The sequence below is a fragment of the Coregonus lavaretus genome (genome assembly GCF_964263955.1).
Source record: "Coregonus lavaretus genome assembly, chromosome: 13".
Lineage (NCBI taxonomy): Eukaryota > Metazoa > Chordata > Actinopteri > Salmoniformes > Salmonidae > Coregonus > Coregonus lavaretus.
In genome coordinates this window covers 10,054,875-10,080,087 of record NC_140000.1, presented here as the reverse complement: position 1 = coordinate 10,080,087, position 25,213 = coordinate 10,054,875, and the positions used below count along the sequence as shown (strand labels likewise).

The 25,213-nt window shown below is 41.3% G+C and overlaps 1 protein-coding gene across 1 annotated transcript; it reads left to right on the top strand.

Annotated features, from left to right (window-relative positions):
* Nucleotides 1-630: 630 nt before the first annotated feature.
* On the top strand, nucleotides 631-24,453 carry LOC311140278 (complement C1s subcomponent-like). The gene is made up of 11 exons (XM_084175257.1): nucleotides 631-695; nucleotides 1,325-1,523; nucleotides 2,130-2,310; nucleotides 2,487-2,612; nucleotides 2,993-3,186; nucleotides 3,672-3,822; nucleotides 5,348-5,463; nucleotides 5,645-5,711; nucleotides 22,306-22,437; nucleotides 22,651-22,725; nucleotides 23,314-24,453. The coding sequence occupies exons 1-11, from the start codon at nucleotides 682-684 to the stop codon at nucleotides 24,135-24,137; spliced, it is 2,079 nt and encodes a 692-aa protein (XP_084031383.1). The 5' UTR covers nucleotides 631-681; the 3' UTR covers nucleotides 24,138-24,453.
* Nucleotides 24,454-25,213: the final 760 nt, after the last annotated feature.

Sequence of the window (25,213 nt, the reverse complement as noted above, 5' to 3'; positions counted from 1 at the left end):
TTCTGGACTGTGTAAACTAGCTGTAGAGAGGTGGATTCTAGAGGCTGCTTTTGGCACTGTCTCCAGATCAGTGTGTCCAGATATGGCACACAATACACACCAACACAATAAGATACTTCCCCTGACCACTCCACCCCTTCCCGTCACTCTCTCTCCCTTTATTTCTTTACTGAACCTTTGTACTGATAGTGTTGTAATGCTGCTGATCTGGAGCTGCTGAGAGATGTGTTTAGATGATGAGATGAGTAGATGAAGACAGAAATATATACCCCCGACACTCTCTCTCTCTCTCTCTCTCTCTCTCTCTCTCTCTCTCTCTCTCTCTCTCTCTCTCTCTCTCTCTCTCTCTCTCTCTCTGTTTATCTCTCTCTCTCTCTCTCTCTCTCTCTCTCTCTCTCTCTCTCTCTCTCTCTCTCTCTCCAATTCAACTCAAATTGCTTTTTTGGCATGGGAAACATGTTTACATTGCCAAAGCAAGTGGAAAAGATAATAAACAAAAGTGAAATAAACAATCAGAAATGAACAGTAAAGTTCTCGTTCTCTCAATGTGGAATAGACGTTGAATTGACGTCTGTGCCCAGTGGGAGGGGTTAGAGGGAGAGAGTCAAAATGAAATTGCAAGAAAAGAGAAAGACAGTGAGTTTGTTTATTTGCTGAGGCAGAAGTGATCACTTCCTCACCATGCTAGGAGTGAGGTATGTAATGCTTTTTCATAATCTTTTATCAAACAGAATATAAATACAAATATAATATGTAAATTAATCTGCCTGCATTTATACAGCACTGAGTGATATTAAAAGGCAGAAAACAAGCAACACATTTGAAGTGACGGCCTTATGCAACGATCGTGATTTACAGTTTCCTTCTTGGGATATGTGGTGTAATTTTATTTTTCCTCAATGGATGTGATTGTGTGAAATTAACTCAGCATTTGTTAATAAGGGCTAATATTATAATATATGTACTGTAAGTCTGAACTGATATTCTCATGCATTTCTCACCCTTGTTCTTTCTCTCTCTCTCTCTCTCTCTCTCTCTCTCTCTCTCTCTCTCTCTCTCTCTCTGTTTATCTCTGTTTATCTCTCTCTCTCTCTCTCTCTCTCTCTCTCTCTCTGTTTATATTATTGACTCTCTCTTTACACGTGATACTTTCCTTCACTTTCTGTGTCTCTTTGTTAATCTCCTGTTCTCCTCTTTGACCGTGTGACATCTTTTTCTCTGTATCTCTCCCCCTTTTTGCCCCCCCACTCTCTCTTTCTCTCTCTCTCATCTCCCTTCTCTTTCACCCCCCTCTCTCTTTTTCTGTCTTCGCCCTCTCCCCCAGCCTCTGTCTGTTCCTCCTGCCCCTCTGCGCCATGTCGATGCTCTCGGGGTGGGTAGAGTCTCCAGGCTATCCCCGTGGTTACCCACCTGATACTAGTATGAACTGGAGCAGGTGTGCCCCTCCCGGCCACACCCTCGCCCTCAAGCTGACACACCTGGACATGGAGGACAGTGACGGCTGCGAGAACGACGCCCTGGAGGTCAGTATAAAGGGTTAAAGGCAATTATTTATATATACACTATATGACTGATAGGAGGTGCTGTTTTGAAGCCACTGCGCCTCCATCTTGGCACTCCCCCACCATTGTAAAAATGATTTTGGAAGCTATAGAAATGCATTTATTAATTTCTACATTTGGTTTTGCCATGCTCATTCTATTGCAGACACCTTAATGCATACTGTTAAAGGATATTATGTGAGCTAAACATAAAAATATACAGTTTTCCTTGAAGGATACTTAAATACATGTTATTTTGTCCTTGAAACGTGTACTTGAAATAGTGTAGAATTTCATTCATTCATATGGAGGACTTCTTCTTCTGAAGAGTGCCACTATGGCCGACTGGTAGCGTCAATGCCTCTCATTGGCCAATACATAGCATCAACAATCCATTGGTTAAAGTCAGGTGTCACTGACTCAAGGATGACACTTTTACTGTAATGTAACATACTTTGAGACATAGCAAAAAGTAGTCTATTATTCCTATTATTGGGGTGGGAATGGGAGGGATATTAGATGTCACAATTAGAAATCCTAAGGTGTCCATGTGTTGTTAAAGATCTGATAAAATTATCCCTTTGTTAGATCTTTGCAGATGGAAAGCAGATAGCCATTCAATGTGGTGAAATGTCGTTTGAGGACCTTGATTCTACCGTCAATCCCTCACTCCTCTCCTCCATGGAGGGCTGCCTCTCTCTCTCGTTCCGCTCAGACTACTCCAACACTAAGAGGCACACTGGCTTCAGAGGGTTTTACACACTGCAAGGTGAGGAGGAGAAAGGGACCATTGTTTCATAGAGCATTGATGTATTTCTCTTAGACTATGATGAAATGAAAAACATTTTTTTGTTGTTGTTGTTGTTGTTGTTGTTGTTGTTGTTGCGTTACCTCATGTGACCATTGATTGGTACCTTAGTCAGACCTATGTTGTCTTTTTAACAGACTTTGATGAGTGTGAGGACGACCCAGATAACGGATGTACCCAGTTCTGCCACAACTACATCGGAGGCTACCTCTGCTCCTGTCGCCTTGGTTACCACCTGGACACAGACAGACACACCTGCACAGGTATGGAGAAACAGAGAGAGAGAGAGAGAGAGAGAGAGAGAGAGAGAGAGAGAGCAGAGAGAGAGAGAGAGAGAGAGAGAGTGAGAGAGAGAGAGAGAGAGAGAGAGAGAGACGGGAAGGGAAGGGAATGGGAAAGAGGAAGTGAAAGACAGAAGGAACAGAGGAGAGAAAGAAGGAGAAGCACTAAGAGGAAATGAAAACAAAGAGAGAATGAAGTATAATGATGATGATGCCAATTGTAGTAATAACAACAAAGACGTGATGGCGTTACTACTTGTTGCTCGTACAGCTACCGACTTCATGTTACAACACCATCCCTCTATGATGGTAATGATGATGACAATGAGGGTTATGTTATTGATCATACGTCTCTACCGCAGTGAGTTGCACTGAGGACCTGTCCGGCTCACTGCGTGGCGTGATATCCAGTCCGCCTCGGCCCGGCCCGTACGCTGAGCATGCCCACTGCTCCTACACCCTGTCAGTAGAGGACAACCTGGAGCTGCTCCTACGCTTCACTGGGGAGTTTGATGTGGAGCAGGGGCCTGATGGACAATGTGTGGACACACTCATGGTGAGTAGCTGTAGCCTATAAATAGGGTCCCGAGTTTTTCTTAGTCAGGTCATGTGGTCAAGAAAAACTCAGCTGATTCTCATCATTACTATGTGTAAATTCTGTGAAATTCCTACTTTATGCTTTGCACCCATGAAGGTGACCAATCCCTCTAACAAGATTTGCACCTGACATACGCTGTGAAAGTAACCAGGAAGTGACTACCCCCTCAGCCTTGTAGTTTTTCCAATTTTTTCAAAGCGCAAAAATATAGCGCAATGGTCTAGTGTAAAAACGTAATAAAAGGCATCTGGTAGCGGAAGTGGCCGTCACCTTCACAGCGAATAGGAGGACATTAAACCAATCTACTACATTTCAAGGTCACTGAATATGCTTCAACAACAATGTCCCCCTCTCACCTTGTAGTCTTACAGTATTCCTGATACAGTACATATCATATTTTCCTGGTACAACATTCTTCATACAACATATTCTGTTGTTTTCAGGTTGAGACTTCCTCTGGGACTCGGGGGCCATTCTGTGGCCGTGTGCCTCCCTCCTCCCCCCTCCGCACTGGGTCACACCGCGCCCGCATTCTCTTCAACTCCGACGGACAGGGCTCCAACAACGGCTTCACTATCCACTACAAAACCACAAGTAAGGGTTTCTATAAGGTCAGGAAACTACTAATTTCCTTGCACACGATAACTGAAAAATGACAACTTTTATACATAAAAAAAGCACATTACTGAATTAAATAATGTAATATATATATATATACCATTTAGCAAACGCTTTTATCCTAAGTGACTTACAGTCATGCATTGGGCCCTAACCTATGGATTTCACATGACTGGGAATACAGATATGCATCTGTTGGTCACAGATACCATAAGAAAAATGGGCCTCACAAAGGGCCTCAGGGTCTCATTGCGGTATTTCTGTGCATTCAAATTGCCATCGATAAAATGCAATTGTTCATTGTCCGTTGCTTATGCCCGCCCATACCATAACCCCACTGCCACCATGGGGCACTCTGTTCACAACATTGACATCAGCAAACCACTCGCCCACATGATGCCATACACGTGGTCTGCGGTTGTGAGGCCGGTTGGATATACTACCAAATTCTCTAAAATTACATTGGAGGCGGCTTATGGTAGAGAAATGAAAGTTCCGTTCTCTGGCAACAGCTCTGGTGGACATTCCTGCAGTCAGCATGCCAATTGCACACTCCCTCAAAACTTGAGACATTTGTGGCATTGTGTTGTGTAACAAATCTGCACATTTTAGAGTGGCCTTTTATTGTCCCCAGCACAAGGTGCACCTGTGTAATGATCATGCTGTTTAATCAGCTTCTTGATATGCCACACCTGTCAGGTGGATGGATTATTTTGGCAAAGGAGAAATAAGCTTTTTTTGCATATGAAACATTTCTGGGATCTTTTATTTCAGCTCATGAAACATGGGACCAACACGTTACATGTTGTGTTTATATTTTTGTTCTGTATACAATGTTGTTGATCCACCCTCAGTTTTCTCCTATCACAGCCATTCAACTCTGTAACTGTTTTAAGATGGCTATTGGCTTCATGGTGAAATCCCTGAGCGGGTTCCTTCCTCTTTGGCAACTGAGTTAGGAAGGATGGCTGTATCTTTGTAGTGACTGACCAAAGCCTAATAACTTCACCATGCTTAAAGGGATATGTCTACTTTTCATGTCAACTTTTTAAAAATTCATAAAATCTACCAATCGGTGCCCTTCTTTGTGAGGCATTGGAAAACCTCCCTGGTCATTGTTGTTGAATATGTGCTTGAAATTCACTACTCGATTGAGGAACCTTAATTGTATGTGTGAGGTACAGAGATTGGGTAGTCATTAAAAAATCATGTTAACCACTATTACTGCACACAAAGTGAGTCCATGCAACTTCATGTGTATTTGTAAGCACATTTTTACTCCTGAACTTATTTCAGCTTTTCATTAAAAACTTTTTTTTGTATTTTCTAAAAACAACATTCCACTTTGACATTATGGTGTGTAGATTAGTGACACAAAATCTCAATTTAATAAATGTTTTAATCAGGCTGTAACACAACAAAATGTGGAAAAAGCAGTTGAATACTTTCTGAAGGCACTGTATAATGGATCAAAATAAAGTGATGACTTGTTTAATTGCAGAAAAGACCTGCCGAGGGATTGTGACCTCCAACTCTACCTTGGCCCCACAGCAACCTGAATATCACCAAGGTGACACAGTCACGGTGACCTGTGACCTAGGGAGTGTTCTGAACACAGTGAGTAGGCTACAGTACTGTAAGTTCACAAGAGGCAGTAATAGGGTTCAGTTAGCTTTCATATTAAAACCAAGAGCTTGGTTTGGTACTGTAGAAAAACATTTGGACAATTTGAATGTTCTCAAAAACATGACATAATAGATTGTACACTACCAGATACATGTGTTCTCTCTTCACAAAGGGCGACAAAGAGTATGAGTCGACATGCAAGAGGACAGGCGAGTGGAGTCCTGTACACCACTGTGAACGTGAGTGAGACGAGACCGTCTCAACAATTGTATTTCACAGGATTAATATAGCCAGCGTTTAACACCCTTAATAGATGTAACTCAAAATGTTCTGGTGTAGAAAAATAGCAAAAGTTGAATATGTACAGTCGAAGTCGGAAGTTTACATACACTTAGGTTGGAGTCATTAAAACTCGTTTTTCAACCACTCCACACATTTCTTGTTAACAAACTATAGTTTTGGCAAGTCGGTTAGGACATGTACTTTGTGCATGACACTAGTCATTTTTCCAACAATTGTTTACAGACAGATTATTTCACTTATAATTCACTGTATCACAATTCCAGTGGGTCAGAAGTTAACATACACTAAGTTGGCTGTGCCTTTAAACAGCTTGGAAAATTCCAGAAAATGATGTCATGGCTTTAGAAGCTTCTGATAGGCTAATTGACATAATTTGAGTCAATTTGGAGGTGTACCTGTGGATGTATTTCAAGGCCTACCTTCAAACTCGGTGCCTCTTTGCTTGACATCATGGAAAATCAAAAGAAATCAGCCAAGACCTCAGAAAAAAATTGTAGACCTCCACAAGTCTGGTTCATCCTTGGGAGCAATTTCCAAACGCCTGAAGGTACCACGTTCATCTGTACAAACAATAGTACGCAAGTATAAACACCATGGGACCACGCAGCCATCATACCGCTCAGGAAGGAGACGCGTTCTTTCTCCTAGATATGAACGTACTTTGGTGCGAAAAGTGCAAATCAATCCCAGAACAACAGCAAAGGACCTTGTGAAGATGCTGGAGGAAACAGGTACAAAAGTATCTATATCCACAGTAAAACGAGTCCTATATCGACATAACCTGAAAGGCCGCTCAGCAAGGAAGAAGCCACTGCTCCAAAATCGCTATAAAAAAGCCAGACTACGTTTTGCAACTGCACATGGGGACAAAGATTGTACTTTTTGGAGAAATGTCCTTTGTTCTGATGAAACAAAAATAGAACTGTTTGGCCATAATGACCATCGTTATGTTTGGAGGAAAAAGGGGGATGCTTGCAAGTCGAAGAACACCATCCCAACCGTGAAGCACGGGGGTGGCAGCATCATGCTGTGGGGGTGCTTTGCTGCAGGAGGGACTGGTGCACTTCACAAAATAGATGGCATCATGAGGAAGGAAAATTATGTGGATATATTGAAGCAACATCTCAAGACATCAGTCAGGAAGTTAAAGCTTGGTCGCAAATTGGTCTTCCAAATGGACAATGACCCCAAGCATACTTCCAAAGTTGTGGCAAAATGGCTTAAGGACAACAAAGTCAAGGTATTGGATTGGCCATCACAAAGCCCTGACTTAAATCCTATAGAAAATGTGTGGGCAGAACTGAAAAAGCGTGTGCGAGCAAGGAGGCCTACAAACCTGACTCAGTTACACCAGCTCTGTCAGGAGGAATGGGCCAACATTCACCTAACTTATTGTGGGAAGCTTGTGGAAGACTAACCGAAACGTTAGACCCAAGTTAAACAATTTAAAGGCAATGCTACCAAATACTAATTGAGTGTATGTAAACTTCTGAACCACTGGGAATGTGATGAAAGAAATAAAACCTGAAATAAATAATTCTCTCTACTATTATTCTGACATTTCACATTCTTAAAAGAAAGTGGTGATCCTAACTGACCTAAAACAGGGAATTTTTACTCTGATTAAATGTCAGGAATTGTGAAAAACTGGGTTTAAATGTATTTGGCTAAGGGGTATGTAAACTTCCGACTTCAACTGTATATAGGTATGAGGGTCGTTCTTGAATTACGGTGACATTTGGCCATGCGATTTTGGTAAAAATTAACTTCAGTTTTCTCACTTTATTTAAAGTGGAACTGATAGCGTTTTAACTACTTTGCAGATATGAAACAAACAGACAATTATATTATCAGTAAAAAATATAAAATTCCCAGTTCATGCTTCAAAATAGGTTCTATTTTACTCCAAATTCCATGACGTACAGTAAGACATTGTTGGCAGAATAGATGGATGCAGTTCAATGCATGATTAATATAATTCACCAAAACATTTCTTTGTAGGCGAAATAATATTGCTATCAGGTTATAAATCACAGCTGGCCTGGTACATTGTTTGCTGCCTCCACTCATTTCAGTTTCAATGACTCAATATTTTGAACAACAATGGACAACTGTGACTAAGGCTGGAAATGTCAATACAATCAAACTAGCAAGGTCAATGATCACAAGTCAGTCATAACATGGCTAATAGGCTAGCGCACATGTTTCAAGCACAAGGCCCGCGTGCCGAATAGGACACACAAGTATAAATGAGTCAGCAGTTGAGACATCTATTTTATGAAATTACAGCCTGATGCATTTTCATCAGTGAATTCAACTTCAATTGCGCTGCTTTCATGTGTCCTGTTTACAGCGCGCAGCAGAGGGAAAGTGTGACACGTCACAGTCTGAGCTAGGCTGTCTGGCTTCGGTTTTTAAAGCTTGACAATGAATAACCAAAAAGCAAAACCTGCAACAAACCACCATGCAAAGGAGAAACATGTAGACCTATTACAGCAACATTTGAGCAATAGGCTGGCTACTCAACTACAATACATTTTGAGTGCACCATACAGCAATGCTGCATTCAACCGAAACCGGTGATCCATGCAGTGCAAAAAAATGATAGAACAACCTATAACTACATTTTTGTTATTAAATACATTTTCATTAGGGTTGCATCATATTATGAACATCTGCAAGCATAGCAGCAAAGGCTGGACAAATATTATTTATTGATTTATTGTTTTAATATGTTAAAATTATCTATACAGCATCCTATGTACGCAAGTGGATGTTAGGAGAATTTCTATCTCTAATTCAACCTAAGCTTGAATCATTACCAGAGGTTGTAAGGCTCTGGTTTTAATCATAAATGATTCAAGGTCCACAACCAACAAGAATGATCTGTATGTTTATTCATGGAGAGCTCTGGCGCCCAAAACACATACTGTTTTATACCCCTTGACACACAAAGGCACTTTGCTCCGCCCACCTTTAGGAGGCTTTCTTAAACAGTTTCTACCTTTCTCCTTACCCTGGAATGTTTAGTCCCGCTGTTAGTGGTTTACACATTTATACTGTATTTGGGGTGAAATCCTTTAGTCATTATTCTTAAAATACAAATTAATCTATCAATCCACCCCTTTGACTAAATGGTTTCATTTTCAGGATAAATGTATTACATATTCAGGATAAATCTCAGAGATCACGTCAGAACTAATAAACATTTCATCCAATTGCGGTCTTTCAGGGTCCAAATCCCCGTCATCCACCAAGCCTGGAGGATTGTTTTTTCACATTCCCCTGGTCAGAGTCCGGAGTCAGTCCATCTTTCATCATTGTTTAGATACTGCATTTCACCAACGCCTGACTCCCCAATCCTCGGACACAGGGAACAAGACAACAACCACATAATACAAGAATAGCCATACAAACACTGACCGCTCCTAAGATGGTGGCTGCTATGGTTTTCCATTTACCAAATATTTCCTCAAACCACCCTATCCACGATGTACTAACTTCTGAGTTCTCAGTTCATTCTTCACTTAGTGCAGTTAATTCTGTAAGAGCTCTGGTGACTGTCCCCCTTGTAAATGTCATATTTCAGTTTTTAGCCAATACAATCACGGTTACATCAAATGTTCCCTCAGTTAATGGTATTTTCTCCCTAATATTTCATACCCCTCTTATTTCCCTAAATGAGATTTAATCCCTTGCCTTTCCTCTACTATCCTTCTATCATTACTGAATCAATGATAATAACTGTAATAACTATCAATAATAATTGTAATAACTATTACAAATTATATTGTGCCCTTTTTCTGATGTTATAATTGTAGCCTATTCCATCACTTTAGTTTAAAATATAAGTTTCTTTATAACAAATCCAGAACCCACCACAGGCTGGCGCTATTCCCCCAGCACAACAGCCAATGCCACTTGCTTCCCCGTAACGAAAATAAATTATCGTTCTAAAATTTTCCAACTATTTGTATTTTCCCGCTAACCCATTTCAGTTCACTATTCAATCTCTTTAACCGTTCTCTCTGATTCGGCCCCAATCAATAAAACAAATACTTGATATCGTTGATAAGCATACACTTAATGACATTCCTACCATCTGAACTATGTATTGTCTCTCACTTCTCCCCCCCCCCTCTCCTGCTCTTTCCTACATTATTGGGGAGGCGCGGGACCTTACCTACACATTTTCCTTATTAGGAAATAATGTCATTCGTACTTGTAACATATTTTCATAGACCTATCTAGAATACTACTAAAGCTATCTAATGCAACTTTTAATACACGTAAAAACTCTCTCTACCTACACCCATTCCCCATTGAATAAGTGCGTCTTCCTAGTTACCCCATAACCACGCCTCAAATCTTTTATTCAGCATTTAACCAACCAAATACTAAGTAGTATCCGGTTATCATTCATACCCGCCGTTGAATTCCCTCATACACACATATTTCACCTTATGCCATTCAAATGCCCAACACAACATAATAGTTCAATGGAACCCACTATTGGCTCTCTACTATTTATACATTACTTCTATAACCACTTTAGTTATGGTCCGATTACCCATGAAACCTTATCACATAACCTTATCACCTAATCAAACAACGGCACAACCTTAAACTCATCCCCGCCGGCTAGTAGCCCAGTAACCAAGCGCACCGTCTCAGTAACCGAGGTCGCCGGCTCCAACTCCCGAGCCGACCAGGCGAAAAATCTGCCGATGTGCCCCCAAGCAAGGCACCCAACCCCCACTGCTCCTGCAAGTCGCTCCGGACCAGAGCGTCTGCCAAATGACCAAAAATGCAAATGTAAATATTCTCTACTTTCTCACTCATGACGTACGTCTACGTTTGAGTGAGAAAGTTCATACATATGCATCGTTGGAATTTTATAGGTACCTCTCAAATAATCGCTTCGTGGTGTTTTTAGCCAATTCTTAATCGACACGAATCATTTTTTCAAACATTTTACCCGTTGAACCAAAAAATAGACTGTCCTATCTCCGACACTGCCCTTTCCTTTACCCCTGCAGTCACGATGGTTAAATATTCCTTTGTTACCGTTAAAGCACTTTCACGCTTAAAAAAGACCCTCGCTGTCTCTAGCCCCTCCCCTCGCTGTTTTTTCAAATCCGTTCCACAGTTTACATGCAATCATAACTTCTAATTTTTAATCTAGATGCCCAATAAATCTATACCTCTTCTCCCAAATGGATCCATAAAACATATTTCTTCGATCTCTTCCTAACATATATTTTTCATCCCCCGTTAATTCTCGGACCTCTTTAGAAGATTTATTTCCCATGGTGGAAAAATAAGAAATCCCCCCCTTTAGTAATAATTAAATCCAGAATTATTCTCCTAGGAGCTATTATTTAGTGCGTCTATTGAGCCAATGTATGATCTGCTTTTGTAATTAACCATTTAAAATGATCCACCCGTAACCCAGAGTTTTTTATTTAAAACTCCGGTTTCATGAAAAGAGTCAGATAACCATTTTTTCTCACGCGACTTATTTTTAGCTCCTTCCTTGAAACAATTATCACGTATTCCGATGGATTCTCAAATCTCACACGTACACAACATTATACAATCATTTGCCAAACCTATTTGTAACCTAGAGGTCGTAACTGCTCCAGTTTACAGAGTTATAGCAAATCCCCAGTTGTTTACGCGACTTTTGACTTGTTTAATGTATCCATAGCACACGACAAAAATCATCCCCTCCCTGTTTATCGTAACACTGCACCCAGTACAATCTCGATAAAAATTAGTTTACATTGGTGATGGTCATTCACCCCGTGTCATTTCGGACTAGATTATTTTGGTAATAGCTATTTACCTAGGGTCAATTTCGGACCCTTCCCATTTAGTAATAATTATTACTTCCGTTGAGATTTTGGTAACTATTCTCTGCCCTCCACAAGAATTACTATTCTTATACAAGTTAAAATCATTTCACCAAAATCATGAATAAAAATTACTGACCTTTTCCTTGCAGTTTGGATTTAAATGATTTTTCAAACTCGTTAACGTCTTTATCGTTCATAAGAGTAATCACCGGCCTGTTTATAACCTTAACGTCGAAGGCCAGGACTATTCTCCATGGATGCAATCATCCGCCCGTGCACGGTTTCGGTGTCTTTAGAACGACAAAGACGTATTTAAGATCCGGCTCGAAGGACCACTCTGTTAGGAGAATTTCTATCTCTAATTCAACCTAAGCTTGAATCATTACCAGAGGTTGTAAGGCTCTGGTTTTAATCATAAATGATTCAAGGTCCACAACCAACAAGAATGATCTGTATGTTTATTCATGGAGAGCTCTGGCGCCCAAAACACATACTGTTTTATACCCCTTGACACACAAAGGCACTTTGCTCCGCCCACCTTTAGGAGGCTTTCTTAAACAGTTTCCACCTTTCTCCTTTCTCCATACTGTTTTATACCCCTTGACACACAAAGGCACTTTGCTCCGCCCACCTTTAGGAGGCTTTCTTAAACAGTTTCCACCTTTCTCCTTACCCCCCCCCCCCCCCCCCCCCCCGTTAGTGGGTTGATCATTGTAACACAGTTTACACATTTATACTGTATTTGGGGTGAAATCCTTTAGTCATTATTCTTAAAATACAAATAAATCTATCAGTGGACATTTTAAAGGGCCATATTTTTACTAAAAAAACAATGGCCAGTTTGGGTCGCAGTTGCAAGTTTATTTGTAAAAACAAATGGGCTATGTCTGGCCCGTGAATTCATTATGTTTTTTCAGTATGGCCCATGCGCTGATTGAGTTTGACATCCCCTATCTATTTATGTAGCTAGCTATTTATTTAGCAAGCTAAAACACAGAGCCTATTGTTAGCTAGCTAGCTGCTGGGAGGGTGTCATGTCATTGGAGTGGGTAAGTGACCAATTTTTCCCCCTCATATTGTTTTTTTGGTGGCTACAGCTAGAGATGCAAGTGTCATTTGGTTAGCTAGCAATACATGTGAATCGCTTTACTAGCTAGCTATGCTGAACTTGAACAACTGTTATCCAGTTAGCATATTTCTTAGCTGTCAATCAAATGTACACTACCGGTCAAAAGTTTTAGAACACCTACTCACCTACACCTACTTCGTTGTTGGTATCTTTTGTAAACAAACAAGTTTAAAACTAATGTAGATCTCATGGAGTGTCAGCCAAACGCCAAATGAGACAGTCATGAGAGTCAGAGTGTAGGCGTGTCTGACCCAATGAGTTTTATAAACTCACACCGATTGTCTGGTGGACGAGGTCGACATCTGCTGTTTGAAACAGGGTAACTGCACCAACAAGTTTAGTCTTTCTCCACCCCCTTTAAAATATCTATACAGTACCAGTCAAAAGTTTGGACACACCTACTCCTTCCAGCGTTTTTCTCTATTTTTACAATTTTCTACATTGTAGAATAATAGTGAAGACATCAAAACTATGAAATAACACATATGGAATCATGTAGTAACCAAAAAGGTGTTAAACAAAAATATATATATATATATATTTGAGATTCTTCAAATAGCCACCCTTTGCCTTGATGACAGCTTTGCACACTCTTGGCATTCTCTCAACCAGCTTCATGAGGTAGTCACCTGGAATGCATTTCAGTTAACAGGTGTGCCTTCTTAAAAGTTAATTTGTGGAATTTGTCCTTCTTAATGCGTTTGAGCCAATCAGTTGTATTGTGACAAGGTATACAGAAGATAGCCCTATTTGGTAAAAGACCAAGTCCATATTATGGCAAGAACAGCTCAAATAAGCAAAGAGAAACAACAGTCCATCATTACTTTAAGACATGAAGGTCAGTCAATACAGAACATTTCAAGAACTTTCTTCAAGTGCAGTCGCAAAACCATCAAGCACTATGACGAAACTGGCTCTCATGAGGACTGTCACAGGAATGAAAGACCCAGAGTTACCTCTGCTGCAGAGGATATGTTCATTAGAGTTACCAGCCTCAGAAATTGTAGCCCAAATAAATGCTTCACAGTGTTCAAGTAACAGACACATCTCAACATCAACTGTTCAGAGGAGACTGTGTGAATCAGGCCTTCATGGTCGAATTGCTGCAAAGAAACCACTACTAAAGGACACCAATAAGAATAAGAGACTTGCTTGGGCCAAGAAACACGAGCAACAGACATTAGACCGGTGGACATGTGTCCTTTGGTCTGGAGTCCAAATTGGAGATTTTTGGTTCCAACCGTCATGTCTTTGTGAGACGCGGTGTGGGTGAATGGATGATCTCCGCATGTGTACAGTGAGGGAAAAAAGTATTTGATCCCCTGATGATTTTGTACGTTTGCCCACTGACAAAGACATGATCAGTCTATAATTTTAATGGTAGGTTTATTTGAACAGTGAGAGACAGAATAACAACAAAATAATCCAGAAGAACGCATGTCAAAAATGTTATAAATTGATTTGCATTTTAATGACGGAAATAAGTATTTGACCCCTCTGCAAAACATGACTTAGTACTTGGTGGCAAAACCCTTGTTGGCAATCACAGAGGTCAGACGTTTCTTGTAGTTGGCCACCAGGTTTGCACACATCTCAGGAGGGATTTTGTCTCACTCCTCTTTGCAGATCTTCTCCAAGTCATTAAGGTTTCGAAGCTGACGTTTGGCAACTCGAACCTTCAGCTCCCTCCACAGATTTTCTATGGGATTAAGGTCTGGAGACTGGCTAGGCCACTCCAGGACCTTAATGTGCTTCTTCTTGAGCCACTCCTTTGTTGCCTTGGCCGTGTGTTTTGGGTCATTGTCATGCTGGAATACCCATCCACGACCCATTTTCAATGCCCTGGCTGAGGGAAGGAGGTTCTCACCCAAGATTTGATGGTACATGGCCCCGTCCATCGTCCCTTTGATGCGGTGAAGTTGTCCTGTCCCCTTAGCAGAAAAACACCCCCAAAGCATAATGTTTCCACCTCCATGTTTGGCGGTGGGGATGGTGTTCTTGGAGTCATAGGCAGCATTCCTCCTCCTCCAAACACGGCGAGTTGAGTTGATGCTAAAGAGCTCGATTTTGGTCTCATCTGACCACAACACTTCCACCCAGTTCTCCTCTGAATCATTCAGATGTTCATTGGCAAACTTCAGACGGGCCTGTATATGTGCTTTCTTGAGCAGGTGGACCTTGCGGGCGCTGCAGGATTTCAGTCCTTCACGGCGTAGTGTGTTACCAATTGTTTTCTTGGTGACTATGGTCCCAGCTGCCTTGAGATCATTGACAAGATCCTCCCGTGAAGTTCTGGGCTGATTCCTCACCGTTCTCATGATCATTGCAACTGGGTGAGATCTTGCATGGAGCCCCAGGCCGAGGGAGATTGACAGTTCCTTTTTGTTTCTTCCATTTGCGAATAATCGCAAATCACAACTGTTGTCACCTTCTCACCAAGCTGCTTGGCGATGGTCTTGTAGCCCATTCCAGCCTTGTGTAGGTCTACAATCTTGTCCCTGACATCCTTGGAGAGCTCTTTGGTCTTGGCCATGGTGGATAGTTTGGAATCTGATTGATTGATTGGTTCTGTGGACAGGTGTCTTTTATACAGGTAACAAGCTGAGAATAGGAGCACTCCCTTTAAGAGTGTGCTCCTAATCTCAGCTCATTACCTGTATAAAAGACACCTGGGAGCCAGAAATCTTTCTGATTGAGAGGGGGTCAAATACTTATTTCCCTCATTAAAATGCAAATCAATTTATAACATTTTTGACATGCGTTTTTCTGGATTTTGTTGTTGTTATTCTGTCTCTCACGCAAAACATGGAGAGACAGACATGAAAGAAAAAATAGACATTAAGTACATAAATAAGATAGAACACACAAAAAAAAATAAATAATAATAATAATAATAATAAAAATAATTTAAAAAAATAAAAGGAAGAATATCTGTTTTGATCCAGTTGTTATAGGTCAGCTAGCACAGTTATTACCGTCCTTAACATCCGAGATGTCGTATATGCACATACCAGGCTTCTTACATCACCAATATATAAATATACATCACTCTGGAACTGCAGGGAAATGTATTCTTTTAACATAAGAAAAGAAGGGAGCCCACTTTGCATAAAATTTGTCTACAGACCCATTGAGTGTCTGCTTTATTTTCTCCAACTTTATGCAATTCAAAATAGATTTAATCCAAAGAGCATGAGAAGGGGCTGCAGAGGATTTCCATCTAAGTAAAATTAATCGTCTCGCTAACAACGTGACAAAGGCAATTACATCCTTATTCATTTTGGTCAATTGTATTGTGGGTAAGGAAACTCCAAATAATGCAATGAGAGGGTCTGGCTCGATCTGTGTGCCGCTTAATTCTGAGAGTGTGTTAAAGATGTCTTTCCAGAAACCAACAAGAGATGGGCAGCACCAAAACATGTGCACATGATTAGCAGGGGACTGGTTACATCGAACACAATTAGGGTTCACATCCTTGTAAATTTTTGATAGTCTTGCTTTGGTCCAGTGGGCCCTATGAATGAGTTTGCATTGGATGAGGCCGTGTCGAGCGCAAATAGAAGAGCTATGTACCCTTTTGAGTGCCCCTTCCCATAGTTCATCAGATATTTCCTCACCCAGTTCCTCCTCCCAAGAGGATTTGATATTGTTTAATGAGATGGCTTGTAGTGAGCAAATTTGACTATAGATTATTGACAATGTGCCTTTCTGATTAGGAAGTGGGGTGAGAAATGTGTCGAACTGTGTTCCACTAGAAAGGTTGGGGAATCCTGGATCTATGCTGCGGATGTAACTCCGGACTTGTAAGAACCTAAAAAAATGATGTCTGGGGAGACCAGATTTAGCTGATAGTTGTTGAAACGTACTAAATGTATTGTTAGTATACAGATCTCTGAATCTTTTAATACCGAGATTAGACCATGTTGAGAAAGCACCATCAATTATAGATGGGGGAAAAGCTGGGTTTGAGGCTACCGGAGCCAAGGAAGAGGTTGTTTGAAACCCAAAGTGGCGCCTAAATTGATTCCAGATCTTCAATGTTGTTTTGACACATGTATTATTGGTGAAGGAGGAGTAAGGGCCTGTAATAGAGGAGTGAGCGAGGGAAGACAGTGATGCCGGTGTAGACGAGGCAGCCTCCATCTCCAGCCAAGTTGGGGGTGGGAATATTACTCTGCTCTGCAACCAGTACTGAATGATCCTAAGGTTAGCGGCCCAATAATAGAATCTGAAATCTGGTAGAGCTAGACCGCCGTCTGGTTTGGGCCTCTGCAAGAGCTGTTTTCGCATCCTAGGAGGCTTTTTGTCCCATATAAAGGGTAGAATTAGGCCGTCGATCTTTTTGAAAAATGTATTGGGTAGAAATATTGGAAGGCACTGATAGAGGTATAAGAATTTAGGGAGAGTATTCATTTTAATAGAGTTAATTCTAGCAACTAAGGAGAGGTGTAGCAAAGACCACCGTTCCAAATCGTCCTTAGTACGGGTTAAGAGAGGAGCAAAGTTGGCTTGAAAAAGGTTTTCAAACCTAATTGTGACATGTACCCCGAGATAAATAAAACTACTGTGAGCTATTTTAAATGGCAAGTTATGTAAAGGGGATTTTTTTGCAGCCATGTTAAGTGGCATCAATTCACTTTTACTGAGATTTAGTTTATACCCTGATATGTGACCGAAGGATGCGAAAGTGGCAAGGGCAGCAGGGACAGAGACAGAAAGATTGGATGTGTATATTAATAAATCATCTGCATATAAAGACAGTTTGTGTTCGTGCCCGTATCTGACTATGCCTTTGATGAGGGGGTTGGAGCGAAGTGCTATTGCAAGTGGCTCTATGGCGAGGGCAAACAGTAAGGGACTTAAAGGGCAACCCTGACGTGTCGATCTTTGCAAAGGGAAGCGATCTGATTGAGTGTTATTAGTCCTGACAGAGGCTTGGGGGGATGAGTACAGAAGTTTTATCCAGGTCATGAATTTGGAGCCAAAGCCAAATTTATTTAGAGTGTAAAAAAGGTATTTCCATTCCACCCGATCAAACGCTTTCTCCGCGTCCAGGGATATAATGGCTTCAGAGGTATTGTCGACAGAAGGATTGTATATAATATTAAATAATCTTCGGAGATTGAAGAATGAGTGTCTATTTTTTATAAATCCTGTTTGATCCGGAGAGATAATTGATGGGAGGACTGTTTCTAGCCGCGTTGCCAGAATTTTGGCTAGAATTTTATAGTCCACATTTAGCAGGCTAATTGGACGGTATGATGCACAGTCAAGAGGGTCTTTGTTTTTTTTAAGAATAACACAAATGGTTGCTTGAGTGAGAGTATGTGGGAGAGCACCATTTACAAATGCATCATTGTACATTTCAATTAGAATAGGGGCTATTTTGGTGATAAACTTTTTATAAAACTCTGTCGGGTAGCCATCAGGCCCTGGGCTTCTCCCAGATTGAAGGGATTTGACAGCGTTAGACAGTTCTTCAACAGTGATCGGCTGCTCTAATTTTTTTACCAAGTCCCGGCCGACCGAAGGCACAGATAGTGAGTGGAAGAAATTATCCAATTCCAGTGTATCCGCTTTACTTTCAGAGGTATATAGAGACTGGTAAAATCTCTTGAACTCCTCATTGATCCCCCCAGGATCTAATGATATCCCAGATGATGTACGAATTTTTGTAATCTGAGATGATGATGATTGTTGACGTAACTTGTGAGCTAATAATTTACTGGCTTTCTCTCCTTGTTCATAGTAAGTGCTCCTAGACTTGACAAGCATTTCAGTAACCTGGTCTGTTAATAGTGTGTCAAATTCTGCTTGCAGAGTTAAACGTTCCTTATAAATATCCGGGGATGGTGAAACGGCATAAATGTCATCTAATTGGGCAATACAGCGTGTTAGCATAGATAACCTATTCCTTTTCAATTTGTTCTCATGTGCGGTGTAGGAGATAATTTCACCTCTGATATAAGCTTTCAAAGTTTCCCAGAGAGTAGACGCAGAGATGTTTGGAGTTCTATTTGTAATCATGAAAAAGTCGATTTGACTCAAAACAAAATTGACAAAGTGTTCATTACTGAGCAGTTGAGTTTTTAGTCGCCAAGGCGGTCGCTGATTGTCAACATTTTGAAAAGCTACTTCCATAGTAACAGGGGCGTGGTCAGATACAACAATTGGGTTATATGAACATGAAGTTATGGAGTGGAGGAGCCGGTCATCAACAAGGAAGTAGTCTATGCGCGTAAAAGTGTGGTGAACCGATGAGAAAAAAGAGTATGCTTTCCCAGCTGGATTAACCATTCTCCAAGGATCTGAGACTGCGAATTCAGACATAAAGGTTCGAACAACTCTAGCTGAGGTTGTTAGGGTGGTAGGTTTAGTGGAGGATCGATCCAATTGTGGGTCTAACCAACAGTTAAAGTCACCTCCTAAAATCAACATATGGGTGGACATATCTGGGAGTGTAGAGAAAACCGATTTGAAAAAATCACCATTGTCCCAATTAGGAGCATAGATATTAACAAGAAGAACCTTTGTATTGAGCAGCCTACCACTGACAATTATATATCTACCATGGGGATCTGCGATCACCTTAGAACATGTAAAAGGTACCGATCTGTGAAGTAAAATAGCCACCCCTCTCGCCTTACTCTGAAATGAGGAATGGAACACCTGACCCACCCATCTGCACCTAAGACTTGAGTGTTGTGATACCTTCAGATGAGTTTCTTGGAGAAAGATGATGTGAGCTTTCAAATGATGAAGATGGTGTAGCACCTTACTACGTTTAACTGGGTTATTTATGCCCCTGCAGTTCCAAGTAATACAATTAAAGCCATTCCCTCCAGCAGTATGGGCTACACTAGGCTGAGTCATATCTTAAGAGAGAGAGAGGATGTGTAAAGGACAAGGTACAATGTAAACTGAAGATCTTAGTTGAACCTAAAAGCGCAAATGTAAAAAACAAAGACAAACGAAGAGGCACAAAAAACATATACAAACTATATACAAATAGAGAGTGAACAAACCCTTCCCTCACACCCGCCCTTGCCGAAGCATCTCCCCAAATGAGATGCAAGCAAAACCCTAAATACGAAGAAAGTTTAGAGCTAAGCATGATAACTCTTACTCTGTGCTACCTAAGATTAGTGACCATTTAACTAGAGTAAGCCAAACATGAATAGAATGGTCCCCAATAGAGTCTAAAGAAAACTATCCTCGATTAAGAGAGGTTTAACCTCGACGCAGATGGTAAATGATCAGACTGAAACAGCCATGCAGACCCCCAGATATTGGCATTAGAGGCGGCAAACCTGGGCTGGAAATAAAGAGATAAAGAAGAGAATGACATTCATATGTCGATGAACCCAGCAGAGATGGCTTCGTTAGTCACCCATTCGGCCTGCTAACTAGCCTGCTAGGAAGACCAGCTAGCCAACCATTTGTTACAAACCATGCGGTACAACAGCCGCTTTCACGTTCTTGTTGATGAAATCTGCCGCTATAGCCGGGTCCTCGAATCTGTGCATGGAGCCGTCCGGTAAAGTCAGTCTCAAAACCGCAGGGTAGATGAGGCCGAACTTCACGCCCGGGCAGGTGTGTAGTTGGCGTTTCACAGCTCCAAAGCTAGCCCGCCTCTTAGCCACAGCTGTTGTGTAGTCCGCAAATATCGAGACTCTTTTACCCTTATGTAGAAGAGGGGATGCTTCTCCCGATCTTCTCAGTATGTCGTTGCGGACGTGAAAGAAATGCACCCTGATGACAAATGGTCGTGGGGGTTCTCCATCCCTGGGTCGGCTACGCAGAGTGCGGTGAGCCCGGTCTAGCAGTGGCTTCTCCTCTAGCCCGAGCAGCTCCTGAAGTAGCTGGGCCATGTACTCCGTGGGTCTTGGGCCCTCCACTCCCTCCGGTATTCCCAGTAGACGAATGTTGTTCCTCCGCATTCTACTTTCCATATCTTCGCATCTATTATCGAGGAATGCCACCCTAGTTGTCAATGAGCCGACGTTAGTCTCTAGCTCGCTAATGCGAGTGCTGTGGTCTGTAGCCCCTCGCTCCAAATCCGATAAAGTCACCCCATGTGCGTCGAGCTTATTCTGTATACTCTCGATAGATTTTTTAAGCTCGTCTTTGATCGTTGATATCTCTGACCTGAGGTTGGTAGAGAGACAGTCAATTTTTCCGAAAATGTCGGCTTTGAGGGTGCCTATCACGGATTGTAGCATCTCCACAGTCAGTGTTTCCGTGGGGCCGGCATTGGTAGCGTTCGGTGGCGGGGGTGAGTCGGGAGAAGTTGCAGGCTTGTTGCGGCCTGCTCTTGCAGACTCTGTTTTTGGTCGGGTTGATGTCATTACGAATTTAAATTTATTAAACTTGAACTGAGTTGTTTATGGGTCTCTTCAGACGCCTGGGCAAACAGAGATGTATGCAGTTTTGCAAAGTTAAATATATAAATTTGGTCACTAACTCAGGAGCGATAGGGAGACGCGTGCTACATCCTTGGCTTCCAACAGCGCCCCCCGTGTGGGGGTGCTTTGCTGGTGACACTGTCTGTAATTTATTTAGAATTCAAGGCACACTTAACCAGCATGGCTACCACAGCATTCTGCAGCGATACGCCATCCCATCTGGTTTGGGCTTAGTGGGAGTATCATTTGTTTTTCAACAGGACAATGACCCAACTCACCTCCAGGCTGTGTAAGGGCTATTTTACCAAGAAGGAGAGTGATGGAGTGCTGCAGCAGATGACCTGGCCTCCACAATCCCCCGACCTCAACCCAATTTACATGGTTTGGGATGAGTCGGACCGCAGAGTGAAGGAAAAGCAGCCAACAAGTGCTCAGCATATGTGGGAACTACTTCAAGACTGTTGGAAAAGCATTCCAGTTGAAGCTGGTTGAGAGAATGCCAAGAGTGTGCAAAGCTGTCATCAAGGCAAAGGGTGGCTATTTGAAGAATCTCAAATATAAAATATATTTTGTTTTGTTTAACTCTTTTTTGATTACTACAGGATTCCATATGTGTTATTTCATAGTTTTGATGTCTTCACTATTATTCTACAATGTAGAAAATAGTAAAAATAAAGAAAAATCCTTGAATGAGTAGGTTTTCTTAAACGTTTGACCGGTAGTGTATATATATATATATATATATATATATATATATATATATATATATATAGATACGGTACCTAACTTAAGCATCTTGATTCTATGTGTAGCGGAGATATTCTGTGAATAAATTGACTCGGAAGGGCAAAAAACATCTAACGATGCTCTTTGGCTGCTCTACAAGTGGTCTGGATCACTTGCAGATGTGCAATGGTTTTTAAGAGCAATGTTACTAATGAAAGCTCTGAGAAACAGATTGGCTACTAAAGATACATCTTAAGATGGTTCTAACGATGATCTTTAACTCTACGAAGGCTCTGGGAAACGAGGCCCAGGACTGTTGCATTTTCATAAAGTAATTTTATCTTTTAAAGTAATTTGTTTTGGAATTTGTTTCAGAAGCTTTGGTTTGCTCTGTATGTCTGGCTCCCTCTAGCTGTGAATTGTGGAGAACCAGAGACTTCTAGTGATGAGGCCCTTCAACTGGTTGACAAGGATCCAAGCACTCTGTTTCGTGACGAGGTTCAGTTCAAGTGTGAATCCAAATACTACACACTGGAGGGAGACGGTAAGTCCATATAGTCTTATTCACCTACAGCTGCAGCTGTTATCGTTTTTTCCTTTAACTTTTTATGTAAATCTCCCCCTTTCTTCCATCCCTCCTTCCCTGATCATTTCTATACAGTATCTTGAGTATACCTGCCCCATGCTTTCTAAGCCCCCTCCACATGCCATCACTATCTTCCCTACCTGTGCTCTTACCTCTCCTCTGTTCTTTCAGAGAAGTACATCTGTGATGCCAGTGGTGCGTGGACGTCAGTCAACGGCCAACAAATGTTACCAAAGTGCATCGAAGGTATGCCTCACTATCATTTATCAGGTGTACGCAGTGTTGGGGAGTAATGAACTACATGTAGTTCAGCTAGTAATTTAACTACATTTTGCAGTAGTTTGGTGGTAGTTTAACTAAATTCAAATCTTGATAGTGTTTACAGTAGTTAATTACTTTTTTTTTTACCATGTAGCTCTGTAGCTAACAACTGGAAATACTCACTACGTTTTTAGCAAGAAACATTTTCAGACCTGCCTAATTCTCACTTGAAACATAGTTTTTTGGTTTTTAATAGGCTTAATTACACATTCTGTTAACATGTCTCCAGAGTGAGCTTTTCTTGCAATTTGTAGTTTATGACATTTCACATTTAGATATGATAATTTTCCACTAAGTAGTTTTTATGTAGTGAACTACTTTTTCAAAGTATTTTTAGTTAAGTAAACTAAGGGTAACTTTAGTGTAGCTTAACTTCTTCCAGTGAGAAGTAATTGGTAGCTTGGTAAACTATATTTTCAGAGTAGCTTCCCTAACAGTGGGTGTATGATAGTACACTATCACTGCTGTTACACTGTATTGTTGGAACACTAATCTGGATTGTCTATCTTCTAGTGTGTGGGAAGACTGAAAAAGATTTTTTCAGCATTGCAAGAATTTTGGGGGGCGCTAAGGCGGAGAAAGGAGAGATACCCTGGCAGCTTCTCACTAAACAACCTAAAAGAGGAGGAGCATCACTGATCAGTGACCGGTGGGCCATCACAGCAGCTCATGTTGTAGATGGCTATGAAGAAAGCGCCATTACATTTTTCGGAGGGCTGATAGATGGGACAAAAGCAAAAGAAACTGATCCTGACACGGTTGTCATGGTAGCAGAGAAGATCATCATTCACCCTGACTACATGAAGGGCATAGCTGGTGAGGAACGCACTAACTACGACAACGACATAGCTCTCATCAGAATGTCTTCCAGGGTGAAGTTAGGGCCCAATGTTCTCCCCATATGCCTGGCTGAGGCTGATGGAGGATTCAAAGAGGGTCAACAAGGCACTGTTTCAGGGTTTGGTGCGACAGAGAATACATTTAAAAGCCGCTACTTGCTTCACACAGCTGTGGGAAGATACCCCCAAAGTATGTGTGAAGACACACCTGTATTGTCTATTAACAAGCCAATGGTTTTCACTGAGAACATGTTCTGTGCAGGTGGTGATGGGAAAGATAGCTGCAAGGGGGATAGTGGGGGTCCATTCTTTCTCCCTAAGCTGGGATCAGGGAACAAGGATAACAGAGGGCCATATCGTCTGAGAGGCATTGTGTCCTGGGGTGCCCTTTGTGAAAAGGAAAAAGATTCTAAAAAGGGTTACTACACCAAAGTGGAGAATTACTTTGACTGGATCAAGAAGACCATAGAGAGAGAAGAGCAGGAGTACAAACAGTAAGAAGAGTAAAACATACTAGTCAACTCTTAACCTCCATAATCACCATTTTATGCTCATGATTTACAGTACTTTCACTTTTTTTTTTAAACCAGTCTGGTTCTATAAATGACTTGTGGTTTTTTAATTCAGTTTTCCCTCAATCAGTGTTAATTGTAACTTCAGTATACAGACAATACCCTCCTGTCATGTCTGAATAAAGTCTCAGTGGCAAAATCACAAAACATAATGCTGTTTTCTTTTATGCATGGTTGTGAAAAATGCCTCACAATGTAACCCTGATTGACAAAACAAATACAAATATGATTTATAAAACGTGTCTGAATGTTTGTCTTCAATCAACTTCTACAGTGCCTCTACATCTGCATTGCTCGCTCTGTGGTTTTAGGCTCGGTTTCTGTATTTGTATTTGTATTTGTATTTGCAGTGGCGACCCGTCATTCAGGGCTGTTTTGAGCCCCTCCTGTTTAGCTTTTTTTTGTAGCCTGTTTTGCATGTTATCTTGGCATTAATACGTGTCACATATTCAGCCTAGCTGAGTGCTTTCTGTGGGGGTGGGGCAGCCAGCGGAAAATACGGAGCATGGGGGTTGGTAATGTTCTCTAGTTGTGCCGTGATTGGCTCAGTGTTCTGTCACTCATGGGGACACTACATCGCCGCAAAATCTACGGGGAGAGCTCGAAAATTCAAGCCCCTTGGGTGCTGCCATAGAGTTACATTAGAAGCCCAGCCAAGAAGGCTCAAGGTCATTGGCCACAGATAAAATGACGTCAAATCACGTTATATCTACCGTAGCTTTAATGTCAGCTTCATGTCAACATCATACTTTCAACATTTTAACTAGGAAGCTAGACAAGCAGTCATCATCATGAATCATGTCGACAATCTACTGGCAAATTATTTTCAATCCTTGTCATATGAAGAGAAATTATAGATAAAACGTATCGGTGCTCATCGGCCATTGGATATAAACATACACAACAAGTTGGAAATCGCAAATTCAACAATGAGTGGTTTAGAAGGAATCAGTGGCTAACTGCAAGTGTTGCAAAGCAATCACTAGCCTGCTATTCAGTGGA

What these genes read in the sequence shown, in the direction of transcription:
- LOC311140278 (XM_084175257.1), top strand. An exon ending in TATCCACTACAAAACCACAA is followed by an intron (nt 3,823 to 5,347) that starts GTAAGGGTTTCT and finishes GTTTAATTGCAG; the next exon opens with AAAAGACCTGCCGAGGGATT. An exon ending in TAGGGAGTGTTCTGAACACA is followed by an intron (nt 5,464 to 5,644) that starts GTGAGTAGGCTA and finishes CTCTTCACAAAG; the next exon opens with GGCGACAAAGAGTATGAGTC.